The 16,909-nt window shown below is 34.5% G+C and overlaps 1 protein-coding gene across 2 annotated transcripts in view; it reads left to right on the forward strand.

The window, feature by feature from the left end:
• The window catches only part of TMTC3 (transmembrane O-mannosyltransferase targeting cadherins 3), a 57,224-nt gene that overhangs the window by 2,768 nt on the left and 37,547 nt on the right, over positions 1-16,909 (forward strand). For both annotated transcript variants that reach the window (XM_030938858.1, XM_010371485.2), the window contains exons 2-6: positions 3,001-3,217; positions 8,395-8,613; positions 9,376-9,475; positions 15,575-15,690; positions 16,134-16,306. In XM_030938858.1, coding sequence (XP_030794718.1) covers positions 3,001-3,217; positions 8,395-8,613; positions 9,376-9,475; positions 15,575-15,690; positions 16,134-16,306 — 825 coding nt within the window. The remainder of the gene's footprint in view (positions 1-3,000; positions 3,218-8,394; positions 8,614-9,375; positions 9,476-15,574; positions 15,691-16,133; positions 16,307-16,909) is intronic.

Consider the following 16,909-nt stretch of genomic DNA (forward strand, 5'->3'; position numbering starts at 1 on the left):
CACCTGTCAGTTTTCATCAAGAGATGGGACTTATGTGACAATTTTGTAAGTGGCCTTGTTATAAGAACACTTGTCTGAACCTGCCTTCTTTCTGCCTTAGGCTTTTGTGAACAGTTTTATCTGACCAAAATCACTTAACGAGAAAGCCTCACCTTTTATAATTGCTTACCTTTGTTCTCAGTAGCAATGAATTTATATTCCTTAGATGTTACTTCTAGTTCCTTTTTGCTGACTTACCAAGAAAAGTCATAGTAGCTTACTTCTCCAATCTCTAAAACAAAGCATGGCCATTTTGTATCCATTGTGTATCCTAAACATTTTGTTTTGCCTTATTTTCGTGGCAAATTAAGCCATGGTTAATGACTTAATTCACACTGATTCCCTACTGATCTTTCCAGTTTCCTCATGTTGAAGGAAGACAAGTGTCTGCTTGCTGCACACTTCAGATAAGGTGAACATAAAGTAGCTACCTGTGGAGATACTTAACATTTTATTTGTAGCTGTCTGCTTAAGAACAAAAGGAGAGGCAGTTTCTTGCATGACTCAGCTTTTACCCTAATTTTTTCTTTAGGCATAATGAATTGGGATCCCAAGTTTTATTTTCCTTTCACATTTCCAATTGCACTTGGTTTTGTGCACATATATAGTAACACCCCATTTTTGTAAGCAAACAGAAATCAGTCATCCCATCCACTTAAACTGCATCTGTGAGTCTGCTTCTGTGCCTAGGAAAAATTAGAAGTTCTCACAACTAACAAGAATAATGTGTTACATGTTTACAATAATGGCCCCCAGTGAGTCATGTCCCCCTCTATCTATGCCTTTGTGTAAATCTCTCCCTTCCCTGCAACTCTACTTTGCAGGTGACTCTTGGAAGTAACCTGAGTTGACACCACAACTGAGCTCATAATATGCTCTCTCTCCCTTTCTCTCATACTACGCTCCCTTGGGGAATATTAACACTTCTGTTATCTTGGCCCTTTTATAACTTCTTCCCCATTGATGCAGGATGTACCTTATTTAAATGATAATGTTTAAAATATGCATTAAATAGAGCTTTATAAAGAGCTTGTACATTGAACCTTGCCCTCCTATTGTCCTGAGATCATCATTTAAGAAGCCTAAGCTAAGCTATTAGAGAATGTGATAATAAGTAGCGGAGACTAGCTTTCAAAGCTGAGAAATCTACCCTTTAAAAGCCATCCAGCCCTAATCAAGCCACTGGATAACTGTAAGCACATGAGTAACCCCAGGCACAACTAAAGAAGAACTATATACATACCTATATGTTTGGGTATATATATATCAAATAAAGATATATCAAAGAATTGAATTATTTTGAATGTATTCATTTTGAAGTACTTCAGATGCCTAACTTAAGGAAAACTTTCTTAATACTTGAACTGATTAAATTTAGGAAATAAAACTAAAAACTATAGCAAATCGCAAGTTCTTATAAAAATTCTAATTCTATTTGTGTATTTAGCTAAATTATTATGCTTTTCAACTGTAGTTGTGAATCCAGAAATTACATAGTAGTTTAATATGTTTATTATGTTTAATATGTTTCTTATACATGTTATTATATATTTTAAAAATTATAGTTATACAGCTAATATATCAAAGTCTCCAGGATGTCAGATTCTCTTAAAGGTTGCAATTACTCTAAAAAATCAGATGCATAATTTAATACTATGTTTATTACGCATATTATGTATTTTTTGTATTTTTAATTATTTATTTTCAATTATTTTAATGTATTTAACAATAATTTAATAGCTAATGTATCAAAGTCTCCAGGATGCTAGATTCTCTTAAACATTGCAAGTATTCTAAAAATTAGATACATACGTTGTTCCCAAGTATAACTTTAAAGTATTGAAACCACAGGTTTAATTTACTTTTTTCTTCTATTAGTTTTAAACTTTCCTGTGGTTAGAACATTTAACCAAACAACAGTTTGTCACCCCAAGTGAATTGATGTTACCAAGCCAGTGGCCTGGGATTATTTATGGGAAGAGAGATTTCTGACCTGTACACAAAACTTGATTTTTACCTACCCAAAGATAGATATCCTGAGTTGTTTCATTTGGTTTTTCTAAATTACAACATGTATATATAGCTGTCTTATATTGAATCCCATTTCCTGATTTCTGTATCTTTGTTTTTTTAATATACTGCTTTATTTTAGTAGTGTACCTTTTCTCCGAGTTTCTTGAAAAGGAACATCAGAGGTAAATTTTTTGAGACCTTTAGTGACTTAGGTTTTTATTCTGCTATCCCATGTGGGAAATTTAGGTTTATGAATATAGAATTAGTTTAGAAATCAATATCCCTAAGAAGTTTGAAACATTACTCTTTTTATTTTGGAAGGGAATTTTTTGTTTTGTTTTGTTTCTAGCTTACAGCATTTTGGGTGAAAAAAATGATTTTTGATGCCTGCTTCTTACTCTGGAACCCTTTTTATTTCCAGAAGGTTTTAGAATCCTAACTGTTTGCAATGTTGCAAAGTTTTATGGAATTTTGTGCCCAGTAGAAAAGGGATGGAGGGTCTCAACCTAAAATACATGGACAGACTTTTTTTTACTTAACCTTTATTTTCAATATGCTGCCTTTTCCCTGTTATCAGAGACCCTATGTTTTAAATAATCCACAGAGGAAATATCCAGTTTTCTGCCTTGGAATAGGAGAGAAAGTTACTTGGCTTTATCCAGTAAGAGAGGGGGCTGACATAGTGTCCCTGTTATCAGAGACCCTATGTTTTATAGAAGAAATCTCCAATCTTCTTCCTTGGAATAGGAGAGAAGTTTACTTGGCTTTATCCAGTAAGAGATGGGGCTGAGTTTCAACAGGTGATTACCTTATGCTTCTTAGAAGTGAATGGCATTTTAGCTGAGCTTTTCTCTGGAGAATTAATATGCAATTACTTACCCACCTACTAAAATTAAACTTACTTGAAATAAATATGTTCCTTATTTTATCTTTATGATTTTTTTCCAGTTTTTGTCCAGAAGTGCTTACAGAAAAGATGGCTGATATTAACCTAAAAGAAATAACCTTAATAGTAGGTGTGGTTACTGCCTGCTATTGGAACAGCCTCTTTTGTGGTTTTGTTTTTGATGATGTTTCAGCAATACTGGATAACAAAGACTTGCATCCATCTACACCTTTAAAAACTTTATTTCAAAATGACTTCTGGGGAACCCCTATGTCTGAGGTAAGTATTTATATATTACTTGTACATGTCTCAGATTTTGAAATATTCTGGTATTTTATTACTTCTAATTTTTTATTAACATTATCATCACAACAATTACAGATTTTTAACCCTAAAATTGTTATATGAAACGTAACATGTTTGTAATAAATTGAACAGGAAGCTGAGGATGAGGTTATCTTCTTTAGAGCAGTACTTGATTATTTCTTTGCCTGTGTACCTTGGCGCCTATTTTTTTTTTTTCTTTAACTTTTATTTTAGATATAGGGCTACATATGCAGGTATGTCACGTGGGTATATTGCGTTATGCTGATGTTTGGGGTACCGATCTGTCACCCAGACGTGAGTATAGTACCCAATAGGTAGTTTTGGCTTAACTTCTTAAAAATAATATATATTTATGTGAAAATCAAATGTATAGGGAGAGCAGTAGGTGTAATACATGCCTATTTCTTGCTAATTGACTTTATTTCTCTTTTTTCTATATTATGAGTAAGGCAAAAGAGATGTGATATATTTCAACATTTTAAAATATAGCAACTTCAATATAAATAGATAAGACTTTAAGGGTAAAAATAGTAAGTACACATACTGCCAATTTCTCTTGCAGAAAAAGTGGTTATTACAAATTTTGAATCTTTGTCCTATCTCTTACATAATAGTTATTTAGGTTATATATTGACAACCTGAAAGTTTAGTTCAATAGTTTAATATTTTATTCATCCATATGTCCATATGGTTCATTTTTATGAGGGTATTTTTACTGTTTTGAAGGTCACTGTTAAACTGTTTGGGATTAAATCCTTATCAGCTTGATATCATATAGAATGGATTCTAATTTTAGTTATGTCACATACTAGCTGTGTGAAATACGTGAGAATACATCTTTCAGATGGAAAGTCATTTTCCTGATCTGTAAAAGAGGATAATTCCTTTCCAAAATAAAAAAGAGAGTAATGCTTCAAATTTCTGAGGGATATTGATTGCTAAACTAAAATTCTATATTAATAAACCTAAATTTCCCAGGTGGGAAAGTAGAATAAAAACATAAGTCATTTAAAGTCTCAAGTAATAAATAAAGTACTTTATCTACAGTACCTGGAACATACATATTGAATAAATTGTTGAAACATAACATGTAACTCTCGGTAACGTTAACAATATGTTTCTCGGTCATTGTGGCCTCTTTCCCCATTCCCCAAATTTGGAAGGCTCTCAAGGTTAGGGATGGAATCTTTCATTCCTCTGATCACAAGCACATATAATTATTTTATCTTATTTAGTAAGAAGACTTTATTTGCCTTTTTGTTCTCACCCAATTCTAGCTTTTGAAAAAAAATTTTTGATAATAAGGAGGAAAATATGGCCCTATTATACATTATTCTAGACAGCTTGTCCTCCTCTTACCTACTTTTGATCTCCAGAGACCCTCAGAACTATGTGTCCATTCCCTCAATTTATGCTGGTATCTGTTATGATTTTAGTCATAATGTTGAGGTTTTGAACTGATAGTTTAGCTGGCCATATTAAATGGTCTTATTTTCTAGATTAGGCTATTCTTGTATTGCTATAAAGAAATACCTGAGACAGAGTAATTTATAAGAAAAGAGGTTTTATTGGCTCACAGTTCTACCAGCTGTACAAGAAGCATAGCAGCATCTGCTTCTGGGGAGGCCTCAAGAAGCTTCCAGTCGTGACAGAAGGGGAAGCGGGAGCAGGCACCTCACATAGCAAAAGCAGAGCGAGAAGAGCAAAGTGGGAGGTGCTACACAGTTTTGAACAGCCATGTCTCACAAGAACTCATTATAGCAAATATAGTACCAAGTGGGGTGGTGCTAAACCATTCATAGGAAATCCACCCCAATAATCCAATCATTTCCCACCAGGCCCCACTTCCAATACTGGGGATTACATTTTGATATAAGATTTGGGCAGGGACACACACATATCGCATACCATGGTGTCAGTGATCTGTTCCCTGATTTTCTCAGCTGTGCAGATTGAAAATTTGATTTTGTTCAGAAAGCCCATAAGCAGACAGACTAACAAAAAGACTCGTAATATGTTCTGACAGAATGGGTGAACAAACTAGAATAACAGTTTATTAAGAGTGAAGAGTGTAGTTTCCTTGTATTTTCTAATGGGCATATTCTCTCCCTGAAGGCAAATGTGACACTAGGGAAAAATTATTCTGGGTAGTTCTTAGGTGTCATAGATTTCATGATAAGCCTGGAATTAGCATATTCAAAGATCTAATCGTTGATATTATCAAGTAATGATAGCCTAGAAGATACGTGTCCATGTGTATCTTACACGAATTTTTGTGCCAATGTAGGTCTTAAGAACACATTTTGGGCTTAGGACATTCTTCTAAGCCATATGAATACTGCCGTATTGGGGGTCTTTGGATTCCTGTGAACCTCTCAGTGTTTAGATTATCTCTTTAGTAGGCTTATGCTATAGATACGTGCTACTCTATTTATTGATAGTTCATTGGATCCCAACCCTGACTGCCATATTAGAATTTGCCTGGGGCATTTAAAGAATGAAAACATATTACCAAGGCTCTGTCCAAACCTGTTATTTCAGATAATCTCAGAGTGGGATGTAGGTAACAATATTTTTGTCTTATTTTGTATGTGTGTGTGTTTAGTAGTTGTTTTACGTGGGGGAGGAGGGTGGGGCTTTTTGTTTAAGTCATCCAGTTGATTCTTTGGTATAGCCGTGGCTGAGAGCCAGGGAACTGTAATGAGCCACCTTCCTCTGGCATTTGGCCTATAAATAAAAAGTACCTTGTGCTAAAGTAACTTCTGCAAATATTTTATCTCATTATGATTTTGCCATCCCTATATTGAGATTCACATTAACAGGAAACTTAGCTTATTCATGCATTATACTGTTGTATATTTTTGTTGCCAACTAATATCATGAGTATTTTTTTTAAAGAAAAAATCATTAAATTATTAAAGTATTAAAGTATGCCCGAAAGTAATAATGATTTGAATTGTTTTTTTTTAATGGTCCTAGGTGTTTTCACAAAGTAAACTTGATACCTAATGGACTGATGATTTGTCACAGTGGAATCTGAAATAGATCCCTAATGAGTTATGTGAATAATTGGTTATGTTAATAATTGGTCTGTTAGTTGGTCATCACCTGTAGTATATGTATGTCTAATAGATCTAACTGAACAATTATGTATACTGCAATTCAAACTACATATTCCCTTCTACTTTCTGAGTTCATCCTTTCATCTGGAATATATGTTCCTTTGTAGCCACAGTGACATTTCAGGTACTCAAAGGGTTTCTAGAGTCCTTTTCTTCTTTCTGGTACAAATCATGTCAGTTCAATACAGTGCCTTAAAAATAGCTTTATATGCTTGAGAGGAAATTTGAAGGATGTAAAGGAATTAGTCAAGCAGGAAAGAACATTCTAAGTAGATAGTACATCATGGAGTATATAGTCAGTACAGAGATACTAAAATGTTCCTAATTTCAAAATGTGATTTATTATTTGTTTTTCCTAATGTTCCCTAGTAAGGATGAACAGGCTTAAGTCTACTTGTGTGCCAGAAAGTTACAGCAAAATACGATAGGAAGTAGAAGAGCAAAGAAACTGAATATGGATGCCTATATTAGTCTGTTTTGCATTACTATAAAGGAATACCTGGTAATTTTTAAGGAAAAGATGTTTATTTGACACATGGATCTGCACACTATGGCAAGCATGGCAACAGCATCTTCTTGGCTTCTGGTGAGGCCTTGAAAATTTTATTCCCTGTAGAAGGTGAAGGGGAAGCAGGTGTATCACATGGTGAGAGAGGGAGCAAGAGAAAGAGGAGGAGGTTCCAGGCTCTTTTGAGCAACCAGCTCTCTCATTACAGTGGGGAAGACACCAAACCATTCATAAAGGACCCACCCCCAATGACCCAGGCATCTCCCACCAGGCCCAACCTTCAACATTTCAACCTCCTCACATTTCAGTATGAGATTCGGAGGGGACAAACATCCAAACTATGCCAATGCCCTTTGTATAAAACTACAAAAAAATAGCTTAATATTTTATATATATTTGAACTGTGTGTTTTATTCTTAAATCTGGTTTGGTTTTGTGTTAGGAAAAGAAGTATTTCTGATTAAGTGTAACTTATAATTTAAAAAGAAAGTCAGTACTTCACATGAACTTTTATTTATTACCAAAGGAGAATACTGTAAGAAAGGTGTCTATTTTCATATTCTAAGAAAGTTTGGTTTTTTTTTTGTTTTGTTTTGTTTTGTTTTGTTTTTTTGAGACGGAGTCTCGCTCTGTTGCCCATGCTGGAGTGCCTTGGCTGGATCTCAGCTCACTGTGCCTTGGCTGGATCTCAGCTCGCTGCAAGCTCCGCCTCCCGGGTTTACGCCATTCTCCTGCCTCAGCCTCCCGAATAGCTGGGACTACAGGCGCCCACCACCTCGCCCGGCTAGTTTTTTGTATTTTTTAGAAGAGATGGGGTTTCACCGTGTTAGCCAGGATGGTCTTGATCTCCTGACCTCGTGATCCGCCCATCTCGGCCTCCCAAAGTGCTGGGATTACAGGTTTGAGCCACCGCGCCCGGCCCTAAGAAAGTTTTTACTCTGGTATTACTCTGTACTTTGGGAAATTCTAGTTTAATATATTCAGATTTATACATTATGGAGATGTTTTTCATAAAACAACTAGACAGTAGCTTTTTGAGTCATCACTATTTTAATTGAACTGGTAAGCATTCTGTTCTTACATTTCCTTTTGAAGATCTAGCCAGTAGTTATGTCAACTTTTGTATTGCTAATAGATACGGAGGCAGGCTTTGGAGAGAATCCTGTGCTCTAACTTGACCAATGCCGGCATTGTCTTACTTTTTTTAAAAACTGTTATATTGAAGAAGAATTAATAGTCAAATGTCCTTTTACTGTTAGTTCTCTGACCACTGTAAATCAAGGAGGAAATTAACCTTGTTTGTGGACTAAGGAAATAGAAAAACACAGACTATAAAATTCTATTTTACTTTTGTGTTACTCTTAGGACATTTCATATTTTATTGTTATTTCTCAGTAAAATGTAGATATTGATATCTTTAATGGTAAATGGAATGATGAACTTTTGTACCCTGTTGGACCAAGGTACTTTAATAGTCACTGATTGTTTTTTCCTTTTAGGAGAGAAGCCACAAGTCTTACCGTCCCTTAACAGTATTGACATTTCGCTTAAATTATTTGTTAAGTGAACTAAAACCAATGTCATATCATCTCCTGAATATGATTTTTCATGCTGTGGTTAGTGTGATATTTCTCAAAGTATGCAGACTTTTTCTGGACAACAAGAGTAGTGTGATTGCTTCTTTACTTTTTGCAGTGCACCCAATACACACAGAAGCAGTAAGTAAAACTATGAATTGATTTGTTTTCTTTTTTCTTTTTCACAAATCCTGCACAGTGATTATAATGGTATATATTTTTAAGAAAAAAAAATTAACCCTGACTTTAATCCAAATATTTGAAGACTCTTAAATTCGTACAGTTAATTCTTAACTTTCTAGTACACAAAGTCTAACTTCTTACTGTGTAAAATTTTTAAATTTAAAATTTTTGAAACATTTTTCATTCAAGAATATAAAATCCATTTAGAAATATATACATGAATACAGTTCTTTGCTCACTTTTTTTAATAAACAAGAATTTCTAAGGACTTTTTAAAGTTTATTGTCTTTTTAAACTTTAGTTTTCAGATTTATGAGGTATAACTTTTTGAATTTATGATGCCTTTGTATATTAAGAACATTCATATTTTAAGAAAATATATAAGAAGTACTTAAGTTCTAGATATTCTACCATATTTAAATGGTTACCATTGAAGAAAGCTGGATAAAGAGTACACAGGATCTCTCTGTACTAGTTTTGAAACTTTCTATAAGTCTTATTATTTCAAAATAAGTTACAAAAATTATAAACTGTTAAGAGTCACTAAATTTCTATTTATGTAAGATTCAAAAATTCACCACCTGAGGGCACCAAAAGAATGTTTAAGAAACAAATGTGCACTTGAAAAGTTATGGAAATTGAAGTATTTTTACTATTATATATAGTAATTTTTCAAGATATTCTTTATTAATATGGACCCCCTTCGTTTTTCTTTTCTAGGTAACGGGAGTTGTTGGAAGAGCAGAACTTTTGTCGTCTATCTTTTTTCTAGCAGCTTTTTTGTCATATACCAGATCAAAAGGACCAGACAATTCCATAGGTACGTGTCTAACATTTGATTTTTTTTAATAGTGCTAAAACTTGATTAAGGAATTTTTATTTACTCCTAGTGCTTCTTATAATACATTATATACCACATTTGGGATTTATCTTTATATATTGTTTTACTTTAGCATATGTGAAAATATGAAATATGTAACATTGCTAGTATTTAGGAAGTTTGTGTATATATTTTTATCATGAGTTAATAGATTTTATATGATCTAATTTTAAAAACCAAATAACCTTAGAGTAGAGGAGTTTTAGAGTTAGTCCTGGTTCCATCTTCTGTTATCTATAAATGATATAGATACCAGTATTTCAATTGTCTTTGGAAAAATAACACCTAGTAGACTGTGATATTGTTTAGGCATGGTTAAAAGCCTCCTAGAGGCCGGGCGCGGTGGCTCAAGCCTGTAATCCCAGCACTTTGGGAGGCCGAGACGGGCGGATCACGAGGTCAGGAGATCGAGACCATCCTGGCTAACACGGTGAAACCCCGTCTCTACTAAAAATACAAAAACCAGCCGGGCGAGGTGGCGGGCGCCTGTAGTCCCAGCTACTCGGGAGGCTGAGGCAGGAGAATGGCGTAAACCCGGGAGGTGGAGCTTGCAGTGAGCTGAGATCTGGCCACCGCACTCCAGTCCGGGCGACAGAGCGAGACTCCGCCTCAGAAAAAAAAAAAAAAAAAAAGCCTCCTAGAATATAACTTGTATTGTGTATCGATCGTAACTATTTACTGAGCTCCTACCTTGTGACCTACCCTGGAAAGTGCTTCATATACGTTAGCTCATTACTCTTAATGATGCCTGGCATTATCAGAAAACAAGTTCCAGGCAATAAAAATGATTTTTTTAGAGTGTGGGCACAGTGGGCACAAACCTTTAAGTTCTTGGGGAGGGGGCGGATTTTCTCACTGTAGTTCCAAGATACTCATGACAAGAAGCCTCATTTTATGTGTGGAAACTGAGGTTCAAGAAATACATGATTTAGCCAAACAACTTAAAGAGTTCTGGATTTGTAATATAAGTAGGTTTACCTTTGCTGCTCTGCATAATGCCTTCTTAAAACAATTTGAGTGGCTGCATAGCATAGTAGTTAAAAGCACGGACTAAAGAGTCTGGTTTCAAATTTTAGCTCCACTGTTTATTTACTAGCTCCATTCACTGTAATACATCAGGCAAATTAACCTCTCTGTGCTTACATTTCTTTATCTGTTAAGTGTGGATAATAATAGTCCCCTACCTGTGCAGTCCATCGTGTATTAAGAGGTACTTTAGTAACTAATACGGAATTGCAAACCAATATCCTCTTTAAGTACCATCCTCACCAAAACCTGAATGGTAAAGTTAGAAAATACTGTGGCCTACTGGATTATAATTAGGCTCTCAATTACCTGTCTTATCATATCTTCTGCCGTTCTTGCCCTAGCTGTCTTCACTCTAGCTAGATAGACCTTCTTGCTGTTCTCAAACAAGCAGAGCACCCACCTTTATACCTGCATTTCCCATTATTGAATTTTCTTCCCTTAGATCTTTATGTAGTAGTCTCATTTATATACTACTCTTTATTATCAGGCCTCAGCTTAAGTATTCTGTCTTAGAAAAGCCTTCCTTGTTCTAACTGAAACAGCTTTTCACCATATTATATCTTCTGTTCCAAATACTTGCACTTGGTGCTTTTTAATGATTTCTTATTCTTCACAATTCTAATATCTTGCCTTATTTCCTTAAGAATTACTTATTTGGGCTGGGTACAGTGGTTCACACCTGTAATCCCAGCACTTTAGGAGGCTGAGGCGAGTGGATCACATTGTCAGGAGTTTGAGACTAGCCCGACCAATATGGTAAAATCCCATCTCTCTAACAATGCAAAAATTAGCTGGGCATAGTGGCGGGTGCCTGTAGTCCCAGCTACTTGGGAGAATGAGGCAGGAGAATCACTTGAACCTGGGAGGCAGAGGTGGCAGTGAGCCAAGAACACGCCACCGCACTCCAGCCTAGGCGACAGAGGGAGACTCCGTCTCAAAAAGAGATGGCACCACTGCACTCCAGTCTGGGTGACAGAGGGAGAATCCATCTCAGAAAAAAGAATTATTTGAAATTCTTGGTTTGTCTCTTTAAGTGATTCTGATTCAGTAGTATATGTTATTATGTTTGTTCTCTCTGTTTTATGATTGTTGTATCCTTTAGATATTTAGTTATTTTGGCTTGTGAGCTCAAACCACATGTTATTCTAAAGTTATAAACTACTGTGCCTGTTAAAGGGAAAGGCCAGGGCCACTCTTTGTTCAACCTGTAAGTCTGAAGGGATGAAAGGAATTATAAACCAGGATGTGAAGTTCCAGGTTCTGCAGAACTACTGTGGATCACTGTTTTTCCTACCAGTACTACGAGGCACGCTTTCGGTTTTCTTTAAGAGAATCAGCATTAAGGGGCCAGTGCACCATTCCTCTGCATTTAAATGGTAGCTCTGTGGAAGTTACTGCCTCGGAGTGTATTGGTTGGTTTGTACCTTTTAAAAAATATCTACCTCTTACCCCATCAAGACTTCTGAAGTGCTCTGCTTTTACCTCTGGAACACCTGCTAGCCATTGTAGCTGTGGATTTCTGCAGTAAAAATGGAGCAGATAGTGATCTACCCAAAGCAGCCAGGAGAGGATAGGAAAAAAGTTAAAAAAAAAAAAATTGTCACTCTTGTCTTCTACCTTAAATGTAATTCCTCATAACACTCACAGAACCACGCATGCTTAAAGTAACCTTGAAATGCCAAGAAGGTTTTTTGTTTGTTTGTTTTTGTTTTTACAAAAAAAAAAAAAAAAAAAAAAACGTGTCTTAGAAACTATTTTTCCCTCTTACTTACCTTTTTCTAGAGTTGATTTTTGGGGAAGGGACCACAGATCAATCTAGTTCACCATTTGACCAAAACAAAAACAGGGTAATGTTATTTTCTATACCTTTAACTTGCACTTCTGAAAATACTAATTTCTAACCTGAAAATACGTAGTTTACATTTTTCTTTTGTTTATTGCTTTCTCGCAGTAGAGTGTGACCTTCATTAGGGTAGGTAACTTTTTCTCCATTTTTTGATCTTCATTTCCTAGTATGATTCCTAGTTTACAGTAGGTGATTAGTATGAGTATATTAAAGAAATAAGCAAGTGAATGAATGTAATATATTTTAAATTCTAATTGAAAAAATACTGAAATCTACCTTGGACCTCTCTTTATCCTCTTAACCACCGTGATACTTTGTACTCTTAGTAATTTTACCTTTGAAGCCACAGTTTCCACATCATCTTTGTGTTCCCTATTGTATCTAGTATACACTGGCCTGTGCAAAGGTTTTCAAGTTGTAATTATTTATATTCATTTTTACTTCCGTATTATTCATGTCCCATACCTCTTTTGTAAATATGGTCATCCAATTTCAGGGCCTTCATACTTGATTTTTTATTACTTTAGGTTTCTGCTTAAATATCCACTTAAATGTCATCAATGTCACTACTCATCTTTCCCAGTGGTGCTATTTTTATTTCCCTTCATTCTCTTTTTTCTTTTTAACACTTACACTTTGTCACCATTTGACAGAGTATATCATACTTGTCTCGCTTCCCTATACCCTTGAAATGTAGTAGATACTTAAAATAACTGTTTGAATAAGTGATGGATGAAGATGTGTTTCTTTTACATATGTAGAGTTAGTTTAGAAACCTGTATTTTGAAATGGGAATGGATGTAAGTGTCCTTAACTTATTTACCAGGTGTACTTGTTTTGGACAAAATCACATGTAGTAACTTTTAACCACGGTGATCTGATTATAAAATCAAAGTATTTATATAGTCATATACTCACTAGAGGCTGAATAACTGAAGTGATTGGTTTCAGTAAGGCATTTGCATTTATTACTCTTAGTTGGTGAGATTGAATTCAAGGTTATAAAAGGTGACTGTTTGCTTTTTCTTCCTTCGAGTAGAAATACAAATTATTGAGAAGCTCTGAATTTAAAATCAGAAGAACCATGAAGTCTTGTTCTCCTTATTCTTTGTTACTTTTTTAAAAATACCTCTACAATTCTTTCCTCATCTTAAAAATGGGTATGATTACATCCGTGTTCTTACTCCGTAGAGTGATTTTAAGATTCAGTGAAATCATATATGCCAAACTGGCTATTTAAACTGTTTAAAATATCTGCTTTCAATGCTGTTATTTTCTACGAGTTTTTATGTAGACATACGCATCCATTCATACTATTCTCTATATCCTTCATTCGCCTAGCTTACTCTCACCCCTATTTATTTATTTATGCATCCACCTTTCCCAGTTTTTCTATGTCCTGTATACCCTTCAAGGGCCAACATTAGGTCCAACCTGTTTTGTCAATAACCATCTTCTGATTTCTTCCTCTATGAATTTCTTGTTGAATTTAGCATTGTAATATAATATAATCTAGTATATTAGTATTGGTGGTTTTGGCCTAATAAGATTATAAGATTTTTTTTAAAGAAAGAATATTATTATACTTAGTATCTGCAACAGTTTCGTGGGTTTGGTTTTTTCGTTTATTTCTTGTCTTTGGTTATTTTTTCTTTCAGTAATTTTAGTCTATAGCGTACTTTGAAAACAATTTCAAAAATAGGTGAATTTCTATATTAAGCCCAGTGACAAAAGAAAATGTATTCAATTCATGAATTCTGTTCTTGTTTATACTTAGATTTAAGTCAATTATTTGAATTTTTGCTTTAGTTAATATTCTTAAAACTGAGGTCACGGCCGGGCATAGTGGCTCACACCTATAATCCCAGCAACTTTGGGAGGCTGAGGTGGGCAGATCACCTGAGGTTGACAGTTCGAGACCAGCCTGACCAACATGGAGAAACCCCATCTCTACTGAAAAATACAATATTAGTCAGGCATGGTGGCACATGCCTGTAATCCCAGCTACTCAGGAATCTGAGACAGGAGAATCACTCAAACCTGGGAGGTGGAGGTTGTGGTGAGCTGAAACTATGCCATTGCACTCTAGCCTGGGCAACAAGAGCGAAACTCCATCTCAAAAAAAAAAAAAAAAAGCAAATTGAGATCACACAGTCATACTACCAGATATTTTTTAAACTAGAAAAGAATAAGAGGTTATAGTTTTTCATAAGAAAACTGAAGCCCGGAAAAGTTGCCCAAACTCACAAGAGCACAATGAACTTTCACAGTTCATTACTCTTTAGTCAAATTACTGCTTTATGGTAGACAATTACTTAAAGTCGATGAAGTACATTTTTCATTTAAATATAACTTATAGAGTCTATTGCAAATTTTTTGAAGAATAGTGTTTAGGTGCCTATTTTTAACCACTTTCATTTTAGTTTTTATAAGAATGGGCTAGACACGGTGGCTCGTGCCTGGAATCCCATCATGGTGGGAGGATGGCTTGAGGTCAAGAGTTTGAGACCAGCCTGAGCAGCATAGCAAACAATATTAATTCTGTCTCTACAGAAATTAAAAAAAAAAAGGTAGCCAGATGTGGTGGCACATGCCTGTAGTCCTATTTGGGAGGCTGAGGCAGATGGATTGCCTGAAGTTCAGAATTCAAGGCTGTAGTGAGCTATGTTCACACCACTGTACTTACTCCGGCCTGAGTGACAGAGCAAGACCCTGTCTTAAAAAAAAAAAAAAAAAAAAGTATGGTACCCTACTTTTCCCAATAGTTTTAAATTTTAAGTTTTTAATAATTTATCAGTTTAATAAAGTATAAAGATATCTGTCATAATTTCAGAAATTTCTCTTCATTTCAGATTGATACCTCATTAATTATCAAACCTGTAAATTTCTCTTTTCCATATTCACCACCCTACCTTTGTTTTAAAAGTTAGTATTTGATTAAATAATTTTTCTCTCCATAAAAATTTCAGTTCAAATTATACATGTTGATATTTTGCTTTGAATGTATAAAAGCAAAAATTATAAAATTTAAGTGTATTTTAAAGTATGTCCTACTAATTAATGGGAAATAGCACTCATATGGATATGGAATCACAAGTAAAGTTTAAAATATCTTTTTTTTGCGTTATAAAATTGTTTTCTGAATTTCTGTTCTCAAATTGCAGCGTGGACTCCAATTGCATTGACAGTGTTTTTAGTGGCTGTTGCAACATTGTGTAAAGAACAAGGAATAACAGTTGTAGGAATTTGCTGTGTGTATGAAGTGTTTATTGCCCAGGGGGTAAGCCAAACTATAAATATATAAATTTACTTATTGATATATTTTATCCTAATTGAATCAGATTTTATTTACTTTTATTTTCTAAATGTATCATTATGTAAATTAATGTTTACCAATAATAATACCAGATATCATGTCTTATCCTCATACCTACTGAAAATTACTTAACATTTTATGATACTTTAAGTGTTTTCAGAACTGTATTTTAAATTTCAATAATGGAATCATTAGGCAGCTTGGAAAAGTATGCAATAATACTGTACAGTATAATTCGTTGTTGGGTAAGACTGTTGAGCTCAGTTTTATTATTAGCTTCACACATTCTTCCACATTAATTTCATAATTATACTTGTATCTAATCTTGCAATTAGAAAGTACTACAGTATTAAAAACATTGAGATATGTTGTTATTTGTTGCTTAAATCGTTTATTTTCTTTTTCAGTATACTTTGCCATTATTATGTACTACTGCTGGACAGTTTCTCCGTGGAAAGGGTAGCATTCCATTTTCTATGCTACAGACATTAGTAAAACTCATTGTCTTGATGTTCAGTACGTTATTACTTGTTGTAATTAGAGTCCAGGTTATTCAATCCCAACTTCCAGTATTCACCAGGTACGAAATTCTGGTACTTTGTTTTCTGCATTCTTTTTTTTAACTTTGGATTTTAATGTTCATAAATGTTCCAGAAAGTATTTTATTTACTTTGTTTTTTAACAGTTTTATTAAGCTATATTAACATATTTTTTAAACTGCATGTATTTAAAATTTACAGATTGGTAAGTTTTGACATACGTATACACCCTTAAAGCCCCCACAATAAAGATAATGAATGACCCATCCCAAACTGGTTAAGTGTTAAGGTTAGTGTTTAGTCTCTTCTATCCTTAGTGATTTTTGTCTACTCATTCTGTCAGTTACTGAAAGACCCATGTTGAAATCTCTGACTATACTTGCATATTTCGCTGTTTCTCCTTGCACTTCTATCCGTTTTTGTTTTACATGTTTTTGAAGCTCTGCTATTAGGTGCGTAAACAACTAGGATTGTTAAGTCATCTTGAGGAACTGATCCGTTTGTCATTATTAAATGAGCTTCATCCCTAGTAATAGTCTTTACTCAGAAATTCACTTTTTCTTATCCCAGCTATCTTTTGTTAGTGTTATGTGGTGTATCTTTTTCCATCTTTTTACTTTTTACCTGTCTATGATTTATGTATA

The sequence above is a fragment of the Rhinopithecus roxellana genome, chromosome 10, assembly GCF_007565055.1.
Source record: "Rhinopithecus roxellana isolate Shanxi Qingling chromosome 10, ASM756505v1, whole genome shotgun sequence".
Classification (NCBI taxonomy): domain Eukaryota; kingdom Metazoa; phylum Chordata; class Mammalia; order Primates; family Cercopithecidae; genus Rhinopithecus; species Rhinopithecus roxellana.